At 39.1% G+C, this 21,994-nt stretch overlaps 1 protein-coding gene across 2 annotated transcripts in view; it reads left to right on the top strand.

Annotated features, from left to right (window-relative positions):
- Positions 1 to 7,014: 7,014 nt before the first annotated feature.
- The window catches only part of NSMAF (neutral sphingomyelinase activation associated factor), a 57,624-nt gene continuing 42,644 nt past the window's right edge, over positions 7,015 to 21,994 (top strand). For both annotated transcript variants that reach the window (XM_054590157.1, XM_054590156.1), the window contains exon 1: positions 7,015 to 7,304. In XM_054590157.1, the coding sequence (XP_054446132.1) occupies positions 7,246 to 7,304 (59 nt within the window). In that variant the 5' untranslated portion in view covers positions 7,015 to 7,245. The remainder of the gene's footprint in view (positions 7,305 to 21,994) is intronic.

The following is a 21,994-nucleotide window of genomic DNA, read 5'->3' as shown; positions in this document are numbered from 1 at the left end:
ATGAAAGGAAGTCATAACATATAAAAGAATGGTAATTGTCCCTTTTTTCTAGGTTAAACAAAAAAGTATGTTACCACTTTAAACAAAAAGGGCAATAATTAAATGTTTCTACCTATATAAGATTTTAAAAATTAGTTTAAGTACTCTTCAGAAATATGCAACAGTTAAAAATATTTATTTTACAAACAGAATAAAGAACATTGATACCTAGTGACTGACACCTACAAATGGGAGGTACATAAACATCCTCATCTGCAATCAAATGCAATTTTTAAAAACTGAGTATAAGGTTCTTTGAAGTTTTTAGGGCTTAGTCTGTAAGGTGAAAATAAAAACATCACTGAGAACTCAAAGATACGTTTTATTATTACGAAATAGCTCTGAATGAAAACTGTTTCAAGAGAACAAAGCTCTGCCTTTTATGAGGACAAGAATTGGTGGAGGGAGGTATGAGGAGATCAGGTCTCTCCCCTGCTTACCACATCTCCTGGGATGTACAATCATTTTCATCTGAAGTAGGTAATATTATCTCAAACTACAGTTTTCAGCCACTAAAGATCAAGGTAAGGCCAGCTTAAGGCTGACTAAAAATCAAGGTAAGATTGGCTTAAGGCAGAGTAAAGTCTTATTGGTAGTTCGATGTTCTGTCAAAACCTTCCATTTACTGTGGGATGTACAATTCAAAGTAATCTCTCACTCAGCCTTTTCTGGAATCTTTTCCTTTGCTCTATATCTTGAGATTTTCCCCTCCTGTCTTCTGTAGTAGGTATCTACATAGTAAAACCTTTGAAATCTGCTCCTCAATTTAATCCGCAGTCACCTAAACAGAAGACTTTACCCCCTTTTCTCCCTGCCCCATCTAATTATGGCATTGGATAGAATGACCTATACAGCAAATCAGCATTAAGTAGAAGAGAAACCAACCAAGGAGACTGAGAAAGAGTAAGAAACAAGGTAATTGAAAAGCAAAGAAACAGAGGGACCTTGGAAATAAGTGGGAGAGAGGGAAAGTGTGCCAACAAGGAAGTATGGTGAATGCTATTGTCAACTATTCTGAATTCTGCTGAGAGTTCAGAAAAATTGATGCCAGAAAAGTGACCAATGAATGTTGTGATTTGACAAGAACCGTTAGAGTGGCTGGTGAAAACAGAAGTCCAATTGGAATAAAGAGACTGCAAGGTGAGAAAATGAAGACAGCATTCATAGTTAGATGTTTCAAGAAGTTTTGCTAAGAATGGAGAGCTGGAAGAAGATGTGGGAATAAAGGGAACATTTTTTGAAAACTATATATTACAATGGAAATAATTTGATAGTAAGGGAGAAATACACAAAGCAACAGAAAGAGAGAAAGGATAATTACAAAGGCTATATAGTTGAGAAAGAAGTTGGCCTTTGATAGGAGTAAATATATCTCAGAATAGCAGGAATGAAGACAAGGGAATGGATGCTACTAGGCTGGATGATTTGTTGGTGGGAGGATGAGGAAATTACCACATCAGTTTTCTCTTAATTCTCCACAAACAAACTCTGTAACAGCAGAAGTATCTATCTGTTGAACTATTCAAGAAAATCCTTTTGGGCCTGTTTGTTCCCCTCCTCCTGTTAAAGATAAAGCTGGGGAGTGAAAAATTATAAAAGATTGATAATGGCAAATGCCAGTATCCGTATCTGCTAGTTGGTAATTATCTTCCCACAGTGTCTGGAAGACCAAAGCCATATCCTCACTGATAGTGACTGCATTTCAAATGAATGGCTTTCAAGTCCCTATGGAAAGCACTCCTGAGTTGTAAGAGATACATATACATCTCAACAATACAGAGAAAGAATTCACATTTGTAAGCACTTTTTAGTAAATGCTCTAAAACAGAAGTCAGGGACATATGTCTGGTGTTGGTTAAAGCAAACTGTATTTTGGGGGCAGACTTGAGCTTTCTCAGGAAGGGGATTTTAAGAGGTGCTTAGGGTCATCCTAGGGATGAGGCCTAGAGCTGTTAGAACCTATTTTAGCTAAGGTTTTTAATGTGGTGAAGAGGTAATGGACAAAATTCTTTGTGCTGAGAATCTGTAGGTTTTATGACCCAAGGTTGAGGCCTAGTTGACAAAAGGGCTCAAAGGGTCCTGGCTAGAAGCTGGTCGAGGAGAGAATTTTTGTCACTCTCTACCTACCAGGATCACATCCTTCAATGTTTAACTAAAAGAAAAACTTGAATGTTTTTCCACTTTATCCAGACAAAGTGATTTCTCTCTTCTGAGCTTATAGCATCTATTATAGTACTTCCCATATAGAAAGTTATTGTATGTCTTAGCAAATTTTATTATCTTATTTCAACATGTACTTCTTATGCATTTGTCTTGGCTACCTGATGAGGTCACAATTTCCTATAGGAACATGGGCTAATTTTTCTAACATCTTTTTACAGTTAAAGTTTCTGTGTAGTGCTTGATCACATGGAAGGGACTCAATGCAAGTCACAGTGTACCCATGTACCTTCATTCATTCTAAAAAGAACTGTTTTTTGAAGTACTTTTATTCTTTATTCAATTTAAAGGCTCTTTCTTATCTTGGGTAATCTTACATTTTAGTATTAAAATACCCCTTCTATTTTTAAAAATCATGTTTATTCTATTACACTTGTCTCAGTTTTTTCCCCTTTGCCCTCCTCCACCAATCCCACCCCGCCCCCTGTTCCCACAGTCAATTCCCACTCTGTTGTCCATGTCCATGGGTCATTCATACATGTTCTTTGTCTAGTCCCTTCCCCTTCTTTCCACCATTGTCCTCCTTCCCCATCCCCTCTGGTCACTTTCAGTCTGCTCCATGTTTCCATGGCTGTGCTTTATTTTGTTTGTTAGTTTATTTTGTTAAATAGATTCCACTTATAGGTGAGATCATATAGTATTTGTCTTTCACCAACTGGCTCATTTCACTTAGCATAATATTCTGCAGTTCCATCCATGTTGTCACAAAAGGTGAGTTCCTTCTTTCTTTCTTCAAAAATGTAGATGGATTTTATTTATTTATTTTTTAAATGTCAAAATCCATTATAAAATATTTTTAAAAATCCATTATAAAGTCTCAGCAATTAAAACAACATGACACCAGCACAGAAATAATCAAGTAGATCAATGAAATAAAATGACTATTCTAGAAACAAATGTATATATCTAGCAATGTAATATATGATTAAATTGATATTTCAAATCAATGGGGAAAATAAGGCTTACTCAACAAATAAGGTGCATGGATCACTATTACTTGACATAAAACAAATATATAACCCTATTTCACATATTATACAAAAAAATATTCAGGTGAGTTAAAAATCAATATGTAAAATCTAAGGAGTTTTAGGAGAAAATACAAAATAGTATTTTTCTTGCCCTTAAGTAAAATATTCCAACACAGAAGCTATAAAGTAAAATAATGACAATATGACTATATTAAACATTCTAAGACTATACAGCAATACACATATAAAAAAAGTTAAAGGACAAGTAATAGAATAGGAAAGCATTTGCAATACATCTAAAAAAGGGTTAATAGGTTTATCTAGGGAAAAAATTCTGCAAACATTTAGTCAAAAAGTGGATAAAGAATACCAAAAAGTCATTTAAAGCTTTTTTAAAATATTAGAAATAAGCAAGAAATATACAAAGAGGTTTAGTTTCAACAAATAATGAAGTAACAATTAAAATAACACATCTTTGCCACAACTGGATTAATATGTATTAAAAATATTGGTAATATCAAGTATTGGTGGCTGTGAAAGGAACTGGGTATTCATAGACTCTTCTTCATCTTTTTTAAGGCAATTCCTTTAGCATATTTTGCAATGCTGGTTTGGTGGAGGTGTACACTTTTAGCCTTCTTTTGTCTGGGAAACTCTTTATTTGCCCTTCCATTTTAATTGGGAGCCTTGCTGGGTAGAGCAGTCTTGGTTGCAGGCCTCTGCTTTTCATGACTTGGAATATTTCTTGCCATTCCTTTCTGGCTTGCAGTGTTTCTGTTGAGAAGTCAGATGCTAGCCGTATTGGGGCTCCCTTATATGTCACTACCTCTTCCTCCCTTGCTGCCTTTAGGATTCTCTGTTTGTATTTGATATTTGCCATTTTAATAATGATGTGTCTTGGAGTGGGCCTCATTGGGTTTCTCTTAAATGGGACCCTCTGCACTTCCTGGACTTGTGTGACTTTTTCTCTCCTCAAATTAAGGAAGCTTTTTATCATTGCTTTTTCAAACAGGTTCTGTATCCCTTGCCCCTCTTCTTCTCCTTCTGGTACCCCTATTACATGGATATTATTACATTTCAGGTTGTCCTGCATTTCCCTCAATGCCTCTTCATTCTTTTTGAGTCTTTGTTCATTTTCTTGCTCTTTCTGGGAGCTTTTTTCTATTTTATCCTCCAGCTTGCTAACTTGTTCCTCTGCTTCATCTAGCCTGCTTTTGATTCCTTCTACTGTGTTCTTCAATTCAGAAATTGTATTCTTCATTTCCTTTGTCTCTTATTGATAGACTCTATGTCCTTTTCCATGCTGATATAGTTTGCAGTAATTTCCTCGTAGTTTCCCTGTAGTTTTTTGTAATTCTCTGAGCTCACTGAGCTCATTGAGCTTCCTTAGAACCATTGTTTTGAACTCAATATCTGATAGTTTACTTGCCTCTCTTTCACTTAGCTCTCTTTCTGGAGATTCCTTCTTTCCCTTCGACTAGGGGATGTTTCTTGTGTTCCTATTATTTGTGAGACTCTTCTTTTTTGCTTCTGCTTCTTAAGTTGATCTGTCTTGATTACCTGACTTTGTGGTGTGAACTTCTATGGTAGGAGACCACTGTTTTGTCTTTCTGGATCTGCCTCTGATGATGTGCAATGTTGACCCTGTCTGACCTTAGGCAGTCTGTTAGAGACTTCCAGGAATCTAATCCAGGATGTCTGTGGCTGTGTCTTTCAACTCTTAATCTAGTCCCTCTGCAATCAGCAGGCTGGTTTAGAGACACCACAGGGCAGGGCTGAGTCCCTCCTGGGGGCGGGGATATTGGGTCCTCTCACACTGCTGCTGCTGCTCAGGGGAGTGGTCTGCCTGAGCAAAATGGCTGCTGCCACATGAGGGATGAGTCAGCACCAGGATCCCAGCAGCTGCTCTCTCAGTTCTCTCCACAAAGCCTCCTTCCCCAGCCTCTCCTCTGGCATCTCTAGCCCACTCTGCTCCCGCCTTTGCCAGAGACCAGGGTAAGTGGGTACAAATAAAAATTTATGCATTGGCCCTTTAAAAGGCTCTTTGTGTCTCCAGCTGCCCCTCTCTGGCAGAGAGCAACCCTGCTGCTTTTAGCAGCTGGTTGTTACCAGTGCACTTTTTGGGCTCTAGTGCTGTAGGCAGGAGATCCCTGCTTATGGTTTGGACACCATTCTTCTCAGGGGGATCCAATTGACCGTTTCAATATCCTTCTGGTGCTGCTGTTGTTGGGCGCCCTGCCAACTTCTCGAGTCTCTACCACATTCCTTACCAGTTAAGTTGTGCTAAAGCCGATTCTTCTGTCTGTCCAAGGTTATAAGGCTCTTCTCTCACTATTGTTCAGTTGTTTTTTCCAGGGGATTTCTCCACAATTTAGTTGTAATTCCAGATTGGTCCTGCATTGGGAGAAGATCGGCATGACTTCCATTCAGTCCTCTGCCATCTTGATTTCCCTCATTCTAAAAAATTTTAATGAGTACTTGCTATATGCATATCATTTTCCAAGTTCAATAAGACCCAGCCCCAACTTTTATTCTTGGCTCCTGCATTTTCCCATCTAGTCCTGAAACATAGTAGAGAGCTCAATTACATGTTTGCCTTGAAACTTTCAAAATTTTAACCCTGTAGAACCCAGTCTGTAAGACAGTAATAGATATGTTTCAGCTATAACACAATTTAGATGCTCATTATTAAAGAATCCCTCAAAGGCAAACAATCATAGGCTCACACTCAGGATATAGTAAGTGGTCACAACTACAGTGAAACACCACTCACACCCATGAGAATAGCTATAATCAAAAACACAGACAATAGTAAATGTTGGTGAAGATGTGAATAACTTTGAACCCTTGTACCCGGCTGGTGGAAATGTAAAATGGTGCAGCTACTTTGGAAAATAGTTGGACAGTTTCTCAAATGTTTAAACATAGAATTGCTATATGATCCAGAAATTCCACTCCTAGGTATGTAATCAATAGAAATGAAAACATACGTCCACATGAAAACTAGGACATAGCAGCCTTATTTATAATAGCCAAAAAGTAGAAGAAATCAAAATTTCTATCAACTGGTGAATGAATAAACAGTATTGCGCTGTATAGATATTTCCATACAGTGGAATAACTCATCAGCAATAAAAAAAAAAATGGGGTACTGACACATGGCTAAACCTAGAAAAAATGCTCCATGATAGAAGCCAGACGTAAAACGCTACATATTCAATGATTACATTTATATGCAATGTCCAGAGTAAGCAAATTCATAGAGAGAAAGCTGATGAGTGTTTGCTAGGGCTGGGGTGTGGGGCTTGGAGTCTGTGTATGTGATGACTGAAAGATATTCGTTGGGGGCGGGGGTGTGATAACTATGTAGTATGGGGTTTTTTTTTTTGAGGCAATAAAAATGTTCCAAAATTAGAGTGATAGTTGTATGTATCTGTGAATATACTAAAAAACATTGAATGGTACGCTTCAAATGAGTAATTGCTTGGTGTGTGAGGTATATCTCAATAAAGTTAGAAAAAGAGAAAAAAAGTCACACAACCAATTATTTCAACTACCGAGAGATTGAGGGCCCCAGGTGTTTCTTCCAGCGACCAACAAAGTGGTATCGTTTGTGGGCAAGCATCCGTTTTCATATGTAAAATGTTAAACACGGAGCAGTGCATTGGTTGGTGAAGCACGAACACTTAGTGTTTAAGCACAGATCATAGGCTGACCTCCCGGTCCTTGGCGAGCACCTGGGCCGCCTCCGGTCACCGGGCGCCCCTCCTCCGGGCCTGAGTCACAGCGCCGGAGTCCCCACGCGAAGATGCGGTGACTGCGGCCGGGACGCCGCGGGCCCTGGGGCGCAGCGTCGGGCTCTCGGCCGCCGAGTGGCGCCACACGGAAAGCTGGGCCGGCAGCCTCACTCGCCTCCCAGCCCGGACCTCTCACGCCAACTCCTCCTCGGCGGGCGGCACCGCGGCACCGGGTCTGAGCCGCGCGCCCCTCAGCCGCCCGCACCCGCCCGCCCTCCATGGCGTTTATCAGGAAGAAGCAGCAGGAGCAGCAGCTGCAGCTCTACTCCAAAGAGAGGTGAGCGCCCGGCCCCGGGACAGCGAGGAGGGCCGGAGCCGCGGTCAGAGACTGGGGTAGGAGCCTGGTTGCCGCCGGGCGAGCTGAGGGACGGACCCGGTGTGGCGCCGGCTCGGAGGCCACGGCCGACAGCACGTTCGGCGCCCGGGCCGGGGGCCGCGGCTAGAGCCCGGAGTCAGGGTCAGAGCCCAGGGGCCTGGTCGGGGCCTGAGACATTGGGGGCCGGGGCCGGGGCAGGATCTGGGACCGAGGCAGACCGGTCCGGGGGGCCACTGTGGTCTTGGCGGCCGCGGCCGGGCTCACCCGGAAGAGGCCGCGCGGGTTCGGGGCGGACCCTTCTCGCGGGCGTCCAGCCCCGGAGCGCGGGGACGCCCCCCTGCGCGCCAGCCCAGGCGTTCTCTAGGGGCGGAAAGCAGGGCTGTGTAAGGGAGCTCGGCGGACGCCCCCTTATTCTCCCCTGAGCCTTGTCCCCTCCGCGCCCGCGTTCTTCCTACGCCCAAGTAACCGACGTGAGATCGCAGCACTTGGCTGGGTGCCGAGGGCTTGGAGGGGCTCCAGCCAGGCCGCTCGCGGGTCTGGGACCCCAGAGCCTCCACCGGGGTCAGGGAGGGGTATGGAGCGGCGGTTGTAGACTCTAGGCTTCACACTACTGAGCCTCTTCTGACAACTCCACCTTCTTCAGACCTAAAGCAGATGCTCTCCCCGGCCTGGAGGAAGGCCACAAACAAGGCCGTATTCTGAGACCGCCAGGGTCCAATCTGCCAACTAGGCAGTGAACATTATTATATGTGTCATTGAAGGCTTTGCGTTAGAAAGCTTGGCGGGGCGCTGCAGTCACCACCTGTATCCCGGGAGAAACTTGGGGTCCCAGGAGAAGCTAAAATAGTCTCAGGGCACCGCCCTCTCCGAGTTTCTGATCCTCAGTCTTCAGGGGAAGTGTCTTGTAAGAAAGCTCACTTCTGCCCCTGCTATACCTCCCAGTGTACTTATGGTGACCGAAACAACCTGCAGATCCTTGGGCCTGGGGTCCCAGGAGGCAGAAGGAACTGGGGCAGGATTATTTTACACATATTATTTTAGTTGTGGAAGCTAGTTATGTCGGAGTACTGCTAACCTGTCACGTTGCGTGATCAGTGGACACCAACAAAGCAGCTCATATATGCAAATACAAGGGTACACTTTAAGGTTTGTGTGGTCATGCAGCACCCACACTTGTTTTATAGGTGTTGATTGGACCTGTTTTGTCCGAACATTAATACCCCTTTCTAATCTCTGTTGTTGGCCTGGCCATCATATTCATAGACTGAAATTTTTTTTCACTAGTGTAGAGAAGAAGATAAGATACTACAAAAAAACATCTTGGATATGGCTTCCAAGAACGTTTTTAGCAGTGTGATTAGGTTTTAGCTGCAAAAAGTCTTGCTTATTCAATAATAACTGGACTAAAAAAGTGCTCACACTTGTAGGGCTCTTCTGACTTCATTTGTAATGGATGCTTCATGCAGAAAAATCTTGAGTAGAGTTTCTTTGTTCTGTACCAGCAACATTAGGACATGATGGTATTCTGTGTTAAAAAGATGAATGTTCAAATTTTACATTGTAAGAACTTTGAAACACTTGAATTGCCATCATATTCTATGATCTAAGACTCATTTGTAACAATTCCATTGCCTCATTGATATACAGGAAAACCTGTTTTCTTTAGATCTGCCAGTTATTTCAATGGCAATAATTTGTGTTGAATTTGTTTAGCTTGTACAGCTGTTCAATGTCACAAGAGTCTGCACTTACATTTCTGTGTATAGTCTGCTTTGTTGGTATTCATTGATAAGACAACATGATAGGCTAGCAGCACCAAATATATGAGCTAGCTCTCACAACCAAAACATTTATTCATTAGGCAGGAGGCAGCAACTCTTCCTGAAAAAGCTTATGCCACATATTTTATATTTATTTGGAACCTACTTGCTGACTGCCCAAATTCTTTAACATTCTCTCCCTTTGGCTCTGCACCTTCGAGATGGGCAGACTTGAATGGATGGGCTTGATGGCCAGGCAGAATGGATGGTGTCCATAGAATATCAGTGTGAATGACTGGAATCTGTCTCATGATCAGGTGTGGGCTAGAATCAAGCAGTCTATCTATAGATCTTAGAATTCATTCTGAAAGACGAGAATATTTCAGCCAACTTTATTCAGTCCCAAGTTTACCATTTTTGCACAGAAATTTCCTGGCTAAATCCTTTGGTGCAATTATCACCAATTAGCAAAATGAATGATATGGCTCATTGGCTCAGGCATGTATCCAAGGGAATTGTTTTTTCCCTTGGGACTGTTGTCATGAAAAGACCTCACCTCTTCAGATTTGTGAGTTCATTGGTCCCTCTCATGTTGCTTTAGAGATTTTAGATTTCTACTGCTACCAAATAATGACCCCCAAAAAGGAGAAACTTGAAGTTAGCATTTATTTCTTTTACTGTTAGGTTGATGCTAGTGCATTTCAAGTAAGTGGTATTTCTACAAAGTAGAAGCAGAGAGGCTGGGAGATTCTTGCATTGGTGGCTCACATTAAGGTGATGGCAGAAGAAATGGAGAAAAGTGGATGGATTATAGAGGTTTTTAGGAGGTAGCATTGATAGATCCTGGTGTGACGGATTGCATGTAAGAAGTAATAGAGGAAGAAACCCAGCTAGACGTGTCAGATGAGGAACAAACTTTTAGGATTAGTATATCAATATTTGATATAAATTTTTTGTAATTTATCTGAAAGTCAAATTTAACTAGATGTCTTCCATTTTCATTTGCTAAACATGGCAGTCATACTCTCAGGTTTCTGGTTTGAACAACTGTGATGCCATTTATTGGTGGTATTTATGAATAATTGCTTTGGTAATTTTCAGTATTAGAAAATGAAGAGATACTTGGCAATTCAAATTAAGTATACTAGTATCCTGGTTAAGATTTAGATGGCAGGAACCATATTGATTTTATTCGTTTTGTTATTGTTGTTGCTGTTTTGTTTTTTTAATGTCCCATGCAGGTGTTAATGAAGATAAAGGGGAACGTTTTAAAAAAGACAGTTCACATATCTTCCTTTGGAATTGTTGGACATGGCAGATATATACAATGGGTTAGCAGATGAGGATATTCTACAAACTGCTGCTATTTATTTTTATTTTAAGATATTTTTATTTTAAGATTTAAGAACAGGAAATTGTTAAATGATTTTTGTCTTCACATCTAAAAGTGGTGTTGTGGGGACTAAAGCTATTTTCTTCTTGGGTTTTGTGGAAATTTAGATGGTTGAGGCATGTTCCAATTGGGGGAAAGTCAGTTTTCTCTCTAATAAAGTCATAGAACAGATTACCTAGCTATGGCTTGTAAACTGCCATTCCAGGATAAAACATTAGGGATCATGAATTCTGTATTGGGCACACAAATTGCATGAATAGTTTTACAGGCATATTTAATACTTCAGCTTTGCTTCAAACATGCCTTGTGTGTAATTCTCATGGTTATGCTGATATTAAATTTCTTGGCTGATATTAAATAACTTCTACTTCATATGTTTATTTTATCAGTTGATTCTGTATTCATTATACTAAAAATACTTTTTAGAAAGCAACGTGATTTGTTATATTCCTGTTTAATTTTTCAGTTCTAGAACTGAACGTCCTATTGTTTGTTTGTTTTTTAATATCTCTGTGGACTATACCAAATATTAAAAATGGAGATATATAGCAGAATCAATACTTACTTAGGTAGGACTGTTGACGGGTGGAAAGAAATTACATTATATTAAGCTTATTGATTGTGTTTAGATCTTCTATTCCCTTAATGAATTTTTTTCCTGATTGACTAATCAATTACTGAGAGATGTTTCATGATGCAAACTTTGCATTGTATTTCTATCAAAGCTTACTGTATATATTTTCAGTGTATGTTATCTGTAAGTGTAGAATTGATACCTTCTTAGTCAATTGAATTTTTCATCAATATATAATGACCTCTTCTAGATTGATTTTTTTCTATTTTGTCTGATATTTATATAACTATATCAGTTTTCTTTTGATTATTTGCATTATATAGAATTTTTCATGCTTTTACTTTCAACTTTTATGTGTCCATAGGTTTTAGGCATATTTCTTCTAGAGCTTATAGTTGGTCTTTTAAATAATTCATTCTGATAATTTTTGTCTTGACAGATTAGTCCATTTACATTTATTATTACAGATAAATACTTGGATTAATTTTTACTTTTTTATTTTGTTCTTTAATTTTGTCTTTATTTTTCCTTAGTTTGAATTAAGAACCCCCGTTGTTCCCTTTCATTTTTCCTGAAGTATGTAGAAGATATGTGTGTGTGTGTGTGTGTGTGTGTGTGTGTATTCTGCTTCTGTTTTTCTAGTGCTTACCCTTGAAATTTTAACATTTATATTTAGCTTAAGGTCTGAGGCTCATCATTAATTTTATCCTCCTCCATAATAATATAAGGACCTTAGAATAGTTAACTCCTGTTGCCCCATCCTAAATTATAACTTGCTGTTTTCCAGAATTTTAAATCTATATTTAAACCTAGAAATTCGACATTACCTTAGTCCCCCCTTTATCCATGGGGGATATCTTGCAAGAACTCCAGTGAATGCCTGAAACTGCAGATAGCACTGAATCCTGAAAATACTATGTTTTTTCATATATATATGGAGTACATATATATATATATATATATATATATATATACTTTACAGCTTCTCTTTAGCATATTCGAATTGCCAGCATCATTAATCTAACACTTTGGGACCATTATTAAGCAAAATAAGGGTTATTTGAACACAAGCACTGCAATACCACAACAGTTAGTGTGATAATCGAGACAGCTACTAAGTGCCCAGTGGGTGGGAGAAATTGGACCAAGGGATAATTCACATCCTGAGTGGGATCCAGTAGGACGGCGCAAGATTTTATCATGCTACTCAGAACAATACTACCATTTAAAACTTATGAATTGTTTATTTCTGGAATTTTCTATTTAATTTTTTTGGACTTCGGTTGACTGCTGGTAACTGAAACCACAGAAAGTGAAATTGCCAACAAGGGGGGATCCACTGTATAAATCCAGTTAATGCTTATGTAGCTTTACATGCATATTTAGTTCAGTATTCATTCTAGCATATCATATCTTCCCTTTGGAATTACTTTCTCTTTCCTGAAGACTATCCTTTTCAGGATAGTCCTGTATACAGGTACAGGATAGCAGGATAGACTATCCTGGTGCAGGATAGTACCAACCTGCATCCTGCGGTCCATATGTAGTCCAGAATGGCTGTGAATGCAGCCGAACACAAAATTGTAAATTTACTTAAAATATTATGAAATTTTTTTACGATTATGTGTCACAATGTATTTGATGTGTGGCCCAAAACAACTCTTCTTCCAGTGTGGCACAGAGACGCCAAAAGGTTAGACACCCGTGCTAGAAGTTCCCCTGATGAGGGTCAGATGATAGTAAATTATGTTTGTCTTTGCTTGTCTGAACAGGCCCTCATGTTATCCTTGCTTTGAAAGTCAGTTTTGCTAGAAGTATAATTCTCTCAGCTTTTTGACAATTGTGCAAACGAAGGCAAATGTCCAGGGAATATGCTTGCTGGAGCAATATTCAAAGGAGGAAACTCAACAGGGAAAAGGTTGAGTAACAGGTGTGCCTTGCCCCCCTGTTGCAGCATTTTAGCTGCCTTGGCAGGGTCAGGCTTCAGACTCCAGGAGAAACTTGCATCCCTTGGAGTGGCTGGGGCTAGGATACAGTGGAGCTACACTGTGATGGAACCTTGGCTCATAGTATCCAGCTCTGCTTTTGTGGCTGTGGGTTGGCCTTGCCCCTTTCCTGACCTGATTGGGGAATATCTAAGCCTTTCCCTCAGGTCTGTATGGTGTGGCAGGATGGGGCAGAATTTGTTGTATCTGTGTTCATGATTAGGAGACCACCAGCCCTTTTTCTGGTATGATTAAGACACTGGGATTCTAGCCTTGTGGTTGAGCAGAACTGTTTCCTTTAACACAAGACCATAGCAGGCTTCCATGTGGCTTTGAAGAAGGCCACCTTCTATTCTGGGAGACCAGCCTGCAATAAACCCATATCATTTAAGACTAATTGTTCCCTGTAAGTTATGTCTTTCCTCTGGCTGCTCTTACGATCTCTCTGTAGTGTTTTGAAATAGAGATTTCTTTCTCTTCTTCTACCTGATTCTTAAACAGTTTTGGAAGAATTTGGAGCCAAGCCTTTAGCTCTTGGGATACTGCGTTTCCCTCTTCTTTCATGTCTTATAACCACTCTTTAATATTTTTTTTTCTGTGCTGTGTTATATGTTATTTAAATCCATTTTACAATTTACCAGTTTTCTCTCTGGTTGCCTAATTTTCTTTCTGTTCCATTAGGTTAAGTTTTAACTTCAGTTATTATATTTAAAATCTCTAGTTTTATTTGGGTCATTTATAAAAGTCATTTTTATAAAAGTATGTTTTTGTTTTATATTGATGCCCTTATATTCTTTAAATTTATTTATTGGAATGATCATGTACAGAAAATAAATTATCCATAGCTTTTATAGGTTTGATCATTTTGTTGCTTGTACTGACCCTCATTCAGTAATTTCACTTCCTCACTTGTTTTATGATTCTTGATTGCAGCCTCTTGTTCTTTAGAGTGTATCCTTGGGAGTTCTTAGAGGCCTGCATTGAAAGTGTATTTTTCCAGAAAGTGTTTGCATTTACTTCTGCTAGGTGGGGGGAGAGGTCACACTGGTTTTTCTTGAGTTTTATTGAGCTAAGCAGGTAGCGTGAAATCTAGCCCCAATTGTGTGTCAAGGCAGGCTTGTGGTTTCATATTCTCAAGGGAGAATTATTTTGCCCCTAGCCCAAAGCCAAGGTCCTACCCTCTGCCTCTGGGGAAGGTGAGGTGGCTGGTTTTTATTTCCATCCTTAAAGCTGTTACTTTTAGGGATCCTAGCTTTTTCTAAATACCACCCCTTAGCCCTAACCGCCCTCCATGTAACCCTCTCAAGGCACATGGTCCTAATCAATTAAGGCTATAGACTACTCAAAGAGTCTACTCAAAGACTACTTTGAGTATAGTCTACTCAAAGAGCAAGGCCCCAGGGGAAGAGACTGCTCCAATGCCTAATGACTTCTTTGTTTCTTTCTTCTAAGATTTTTCCCTTACTTTTTCATCACCTCAGCCAAGCATTTGAAAATTTTATCCAGCAGTTTTAGAGGGTCTGTACTGAGACTGTTTTTCTGGACATATTATCTGCCAAATGCCTGAAAAGAAATTCCTGCTGATTCTTTAAGTGCAGGTTTATTTAATAAGTCCATAAATGCACTGGTTTAAGAAGTAACTTCTGAGGTAATCTAGTCTATCTCTCCTTCCTGTCAACTTTATACTTGAGGTCTAAGTAATTAAAATGATTTGATTAAAAGTCTCAACAGCCAAGTCATGGCTGAACTAAGGCTAAAACAAATATTTTCTGATCCAAGTCCAGCCCTTCTTCCACCATAACATGATACTTCTTTTTCAAATACCTGGCCACTGCTTATTTTTATAGTACCTCTGAAATTCAGAATGATACAGGAATGATCAGAAGCCTGGTTTAATATAGATATTAGAATCTCGTTACTCCAGGCATGATCAGTGGACCAGCAGCATCAGCATGGCCTCTGAACTTGTTAGAAAATGCAGAATCTCAGGCTCCACTCCAGATCTATTGCATCAGAATCTGCACCATCCCCAGATAGTTAAACATACTCTAATGTTTGAGAAACAATGTTCTAGATAACAGCAATTAAGCGTTTATCTTGATTTCTTTTGTTTGATGTTTTGGTTCCTTGAAACTATACTTCCATCTTCATTTTGAGAGTATAGAGAGAGCTCATGAAAAGGTTCTCCCCGGGACTTTTCTCTTTGAGAGCACAGGTGATATTTTTGCTGTGTGTTCTTATAGGTAGTGAAACTAGAAAATAGAAGCAAGACTTTATGGATTGTTTCAGTGAAAATGATTTTGATGTTTGCACCATGGAAAATAACTGCCTCTCAAATAGTCAGAGAAAAATATAATTTCCTAGGTTCTGGTCCAGTGATAGAACTTTAAATTTACTCCTGAGAAAAGGGATCAAAAGGCCAGATGAGCCCTAGCAAGCATGGTTTAGTTGGTAGGGCATCATTACTCAAAGGGGAAGGCTGCCAGTTGGATTCTTGGTCAGGGCACGTGCCTGGGTTTGCAGGTTCAGTCCCTAGTTGGGGTGCATGCAATTGGCAACTGATCAGTGCTTCTCACTTCAATGTTTGTCTTTCTCTTCCTCCCTTCTTCTTTCTCTAAAAGGAAATATTAGAAAAATAAAAAGGTTAGATGAACTAGTGAAATTGATTACAATGGAAGACAGTAGGCATGTGATGAAATGCTAGTCCAGGGCAAGATGGTCCAGTAATTTACTTGAGAAAACAATTGGTTCACGGACTAGAAATAACATGTAGTCACTCAGATGGTGCTATGCAAGTGTGTAGAACATGGATAATAAAATAAGTGGAATTTTATTACAAAAGAGGGTAGTGTATGTTTTAAGTGTCAATGAAGCTTGTTAGGATGGGTCTCACGATTGGAATCTAGTGCTAAAAAGCAACAGACCTTTTCAAAAGGAAAGACCTGCTAGGAGGTGAAGCAGTGGAGTCTGAATGTCAAGAAGATATATGTCTGCTGGGGAATGCATGAACCAAAGGTAGGGGGGAAGCAGAAACTTATTGGAAAGAGGAACAGAGATAACATAATAGTGTTCATTTGTTACAGGCCACCTAAGCGGGTAGAAAAAAATGGTAGATGTGTACCTGATATAGATTGAAAATAGGAAGTGGCAATACAAAAAAAAAAAAGACAGGAGACCTTACTTGGTCAAAGCTTACTGAGCTATAATTACAGTACTTTGACTTCCCTTGTTGAAGTTTATTTATCTTAAAGTAGAGAATTTGAGAACTTTACAAAATTCTAAATATTAAAGAGGAATTAATCAACCAAGTAGCAATGACAGAAACCTTCAGAAAAAGCAGTCATAGCCAATTATTTGTTGTTGAAGTCCAGAGGGATAAAGAAAGATTCTGTCATACATAGAACCTAGATTTTTCAAAGACAGTTATTGAAAGTTTCAAGGGGAAGAAAAGGATAAGTATTACTATGGGACAGGTCTGAAAAGGATATTGAACTGAGAGGTTTATGAAACTATCAAAAATATATTTTAGAACATCCAATTAAAATAGTGTTTGGGGAAGATAGAAAAGAATCAGACAAGCAAAAAAACATAGAATGGTTGTGTAAGTACTGTTCCTATGGGCAGTACAAAGAGGACAACAAACAAGTATAGATTAAGAGATGTTGCAGATTTGCATAATCAGCATCAAGAAACCTACTGAGGAAAAATAAAATGAAACTTGAAGCCCCAAATGAGTGGTGGTTTTAAGAAATTTTATAGATTAAAACAATTTTTAAGTCTCCTAAATTTGTGTTTAAAATTCAGCTGCTGCCTAGCCTAGTAAAGTTGATTGATGACAGAGAAAGTGGCTTTTATTTTGTATCTGCTAATGCTACTGACCACTAAACTGAAAGTGACAGATGAACTTTCGTAAGATGGGTGAAGATGCAAAGGGCACCCATGCACTTGTGTCTCCTGGCGTAAACACCTGGGAGAGTTTGAGTTTAGAATGCCAGAATTGTTTTAATGATCTAGGAACTTCGAAAGGTACAGGAAGAACACAAGTAGATTTAATGCTAGTTCTAGATTATACGGATTGTTTCTAAACCACTGGAAGAAGAAGTCATTGTCACCAGTCTCCAGCATGAATTTTCACTATGAAGCCTTGCCATGCTAACCTAATCTCTTTTACAGAGTTCTGGTATATCAGGGAAATGCAGTAGATTTAGTTAATCTAAACTTTAGCAGAAAATAAGATTATTTTTGTGATGTCTTAATAGCAGATTTGAGAAAGGAGAAGTTAATGTTAGTGTAGTTCAGTGGAATAATATTTGTTTGAATGATTCTATTTAGAGGTTGCTGTCACATGGATGACTGGGGGGAACATTTCTAATGGTGGATGATAAGACCATGTTATTACCTTATCTGTTCAACGTTTTTCTTAATTTCCTCCACACAGTGGAGCATATTTTACATCTCCAGTCTTGAGAAATGATTGACCAGCAAAATCTTCTGGATCCATAATAAATACTGTTCATTAACAGAGTGTTGAATAATTGCTGAGTGGCCATAAATGCAAGGGCTACCTGAAATGAGCTTACTCTATATTGTTGGTTAAGTGTTGAATACTATGCTTTAAAATTGAGGTGACATAAGGATGGGGCAGCATCTTTTAGGAAAATTAAGCTGCTGAATAAGTAAATTTATCTAAAGAAAATGCCACCATGGCTCCATAAAACATGGAATAAATGAAGGAATACTCAGGGGCAGGACCAAGAGTCTCCTTAAAGAAATAATTTATAGTCTGATATAATACTAATGAATGAGATCATAAAATTATGAAAGGGATTAAAAAGTTGTAAAGCATAGGTAATACATAGGGGGTGGGGCCACGTGGAGAGGGGGAAGGGTGGGCAAGTGATTTGCCCAGGATTTCTCCAGGCGTGGAGGCACTTGGGAGGGGAGGTTGGTTTCTGCCCCCCATTGCTGCCCTTCCTTTTTGCCCTCACCCACATCCCTGGAGTCCCACTCCTTCCTTCCCACTACTGAGGGAGTGGAAGGGAGGCAGACCCGGTTCCAGGGACACCATGTCGGACTCTGAGGAGAGCCAGGCCCTGCGCAGAATGGCACCTCTGGGAATCTTCCTCCTTAACTATGTGTTTTGCTTAAGAAACTTTTGGGAAACAGCACAATCTGTAGGACTGGATCTCTTTTTGAGAAGGATAATATTGCCAGGAAATTTGGATGTTACTCTTCAAGTTTGAAATATAGGAAGGCCGGCAATAGGAGGCAAGATGTTGAATAAATTTATCTATGGAGCACTGGGAATCCTCTTGGTATATGATATTACAAATTACCAAAGCTTTGAGAATTTAGAAGACTGGTATACTGTGGGAATAAAGTGATCGAGGAGCCAGAACCTCAGCCACTGATTGTCTTGATGGGCAATAAAAATACAGCTTTTTTGTAATAAGCAAATTGCTTGAGGAGAAAATTCCTAAAGATGTGTACAGTCTTTTCAATTTTTGATGATTGATATATGTAACTGCTTTGTTGGTTTGGCCACTTCCTGGTAAGAATGTGATCATATAATAGAGTGTGCAGTCACACAGAATGTTATATATGTAAAATGAAGAGATTATAGATAAACATTTTCCTGAATATTATTTACTGCTTAATCTGTCATTGGTCCAATTTCATATGATCATATAATGAAAGATCTTATGATTTGTGTTTATAAATTGATGTTACATTAATATGATAGTATGCATTCATTTTCTTTTCGGGGGATAAAATTATTGGGTTGGCCAAAAAGTTTTTTTTTTTTCCAGAAAGATAGCCTCTAGTAGCACTTAGTTGTCTTTAACTTCATTTGAAATAATTTTGTTAGATTGTACTGTGACAGCTGTCATATCAGTGTTAATTTTTTTTAAATACTTATCAAAATTGAAGATTTTTGTGTAGTCATTTTAACATTGAAGATTGAAGAAAATAAGCAACATTTTTGGTATGGTAAACTTTATTATTTCAAGAAAGATAAAATGCAACTGAAATGCAAAGAAAAGATTTGTGCAGTGTATGGAGAAGGTGCTGTGACTGACTGAATGTGTCAAAAGTGGTTTGTGAAGTTTTGTGTTGGACGGTGCTCCACTGTCAGGCAGACAAGTTGAAGTTGATAGCGATCAAATTGAGACATTAACTGAGAACAATCAAAGTTTATGCCACACAGGAGATAACTGACATACTCAAAATATCCAGATCAATAAAGTTACTGGTGAAAATGAAAAATGTGTCTTTTATTTTACAGAAAAATCCATACGGACTTTATGGCCAATCCAAAATATTTTTTAAAAATTTAAAGCATGGAATCTTTTATGCATATAGTATAGTTTGAAAAATCATTATTCAAAAATGCATAAATCTTTATCATAATTTTTACATAAAAAATTTTAAAACAGATATAATTGAACCCTTCAGTAAAAAGAAAAAATAACCTCAGAAAATTTGCATAATCCTTTAATTTTGAATATGATTTTGTTTTATCCCTTCACTATGTGTTTTACATTTTTTACAAAAGATGTATATTGATAAATTAATGAGGATATAATTCATTTGCCAAAATAATGATTCTTGTTCTACAATAGTTGCTATAATTAAATGATTATGGTAAAAAAAATAAAACAAAGATTTACCATTTTAACCATTTTTAGTGTATAGCACAATAGTGTTAAATATGTTCACATTGTTGCATGACAGATCTCTAGGACTTTCTCATCTTGCAAAACTGAAACTCTGTACCTATTAAACAACAACTCTTCTTTTCCCCTAGTCCCAGCCCCTGGCAACCACCATTCTATTTCCTCTTGGAATTTGACTACTGTAGATATTTCATATAAGTGAAATCGTGTAGTGTTTGTGTTTTTGTGACTGTCTTATTTCACCTAGCGTGATGCCCTTAAGGTTCATCTATGTTGTAGCATAGGACAGGATTTTCTTCTTTTTAAAGGCTGAATAATAGTCCATTTTATGTATATATCACATTTTCTTTATTTATTCATCTGGGTATAGATATTTAGGTTGCTTCCACATCTTGGCTACTGTTAGTAATACTACAGTGAACATGGATATGCAAATATCTATTTGAGATCCTATTTTTGTTTCCTTTGGGTATTTACCCAGAATTGGGACTGATGAATCATATGGTAGTCCTGATTTTCATTTTTTGAGGAACCTCTATACTTTGTATATGTTTTACAAAGCAACTGTACCATTTCACAATTCAGCAATAGTGTGCAAGGGTTTCAATTTCTCTGCATCCTTTTCAAGATTTGTTATTTTCTGGGGCGCTGGGTGGCGGCCAGTCGAGACATGCCGCCGCGGGGGAACGCCGGTGGGTTAGCCGCTCGTCCCGGGTCCGGGCAGCACCTGCCGCGTGGGGGGCAGGGTGCGGAGCGCGCCGCAGAGAGCGCAGCGCTCTCAATCTGAGGGGAACCGTCCAGGGCCAGCTGAGATGGGAGCAGGGCTCTGAATTCCGCAGAGCCCGTCCTGGGGTTGTCACGGATGAGGGGAATAAATACAAGTCATCGCAAACACTTCTCTGTTTGCCGGGAGAAGGGATGTGACACATCCCTCTAGTAGAGAAGGCCCCAAGTCCCTTTGTTCAAAGGCTTTTATTGAAAAGGTTATCAGTGGGGCTAGGGTAACAGGAATGCACAGGTTATCTCATTATATCAGAATGTTAGTGTTCACAGAGAATGGGTGATGTTTTGAAGAAAACAAATGGCAGGAACACACCGATTTACCTGGGTCTGAGAGACTAGTAAACAAGAGAGAAGACTAAGCATGAGAGTGTAGTAAACACAAGAGTGCCCAGGGTATAGGGTTAGGGTCTGTGAATAATGTAAATTTCCTTCCCAGTGTGAGCTGGCTAGAGCTTTTGAGGGAAGAACAAAGCACACTCTAAAGAATTTGCTTTTAGGCCTGATTTCCCCAGGAACTGCCAGATCTGATCTAGGGCTGATTCCTGTATTGTTTCAAGCCTGAGCCAGGTTGGAGGAAGGAACTGCCAAGAGACAAGGAGACTACTTTTGGATAGAATGAGGACTCTTGCCATGTCCAAGCCGAGCCGAGAGGTGTGGGCCTTTTGTACGTTCTCCATGTCCCCCAATTTCTTGTCAGCTGCCAATCTGTCTTAGGTTGTACCTCAGCTCAAGGAAACTTACCCGTCCTTGATTAACCAATCATCCATGGCAAAGCAGAGAGGCAGGAGCTACGCCCCTGCCAGCGGGGACAGGTTATGTCTCCTCAGGAGCTTGATTCTCCAAGGCCTCCTGATTAATTCCAGCCTTGGGGCCCTCCAGTCTTTCGGCAGGGTTACAGTTCCTGAAACCAGATAGGGCATTTCCCAAAAATTTCCTGGGTTTTTTTTTTTTCTTTTAATAGTGTGTGAAGTAATATCTCATTGTAGTTTTGATTTGTATTTTCATGATGACAAGTAATGTTGAGCATCTTTTCATATACTTTTTGGCCATTTGGGTATCTTCTTTGGAGAAATGTCTACTTAAGTCTTTTGCCTATTTTTTAATTGGGTTAATTTTTGTATTGTTAAGTTCTGTATATAATGTGGGTATTAAATCCTTACAGATATATAGTTTGCAGATATTTTTTTCCATTTCTGTAGGTTGTCTTCTCATTCTGTGGAGTTTTTGTTTTTGTTTTTGTTTGCTGCACAGAAGTTTTTAAGTTTGATGTAGTCACATTTGTCTATTTTTGCTTTTGTTGCCTGAGCTATTAGTTAATATTCAAGAAATCATTGCCAAATGCAATGTCAGGAAGTTTTTTCCTTATGTTGTCTTCTAGGAGTTTTATGGTTTCAGGTCTTACATTTAGACCTCTAATCCATTTGAGTTTATTTTTGTATATGGTAAAAAGTAATGCTCCAAGTTCATTCTTTTGCATGT

The sequence above is a fragment of the Pteronotus mesoamericanus genome, unplaced genomic scaffold (assembly GCF_021234165.1).
Source record: "Pteronotus mesoamericanus isolate MK-2021 breed Mesoamerican mustached bat unplaced genomic scaffold, CSHL_Meso_final scaffold_174, whole genome shotgun sequence".
Taxonomy (NCBI): Eukaryota; Metazoa; Chordata; class Mammalia; order Chiroptera; family Mormoopidae; genus Pteronotus; species Pteronotus mesoamericanus.
Note: the sequence above shows the minus strand (reverse complement) of the source record. Positions and strands in the feature narration are given on the sequence as shown.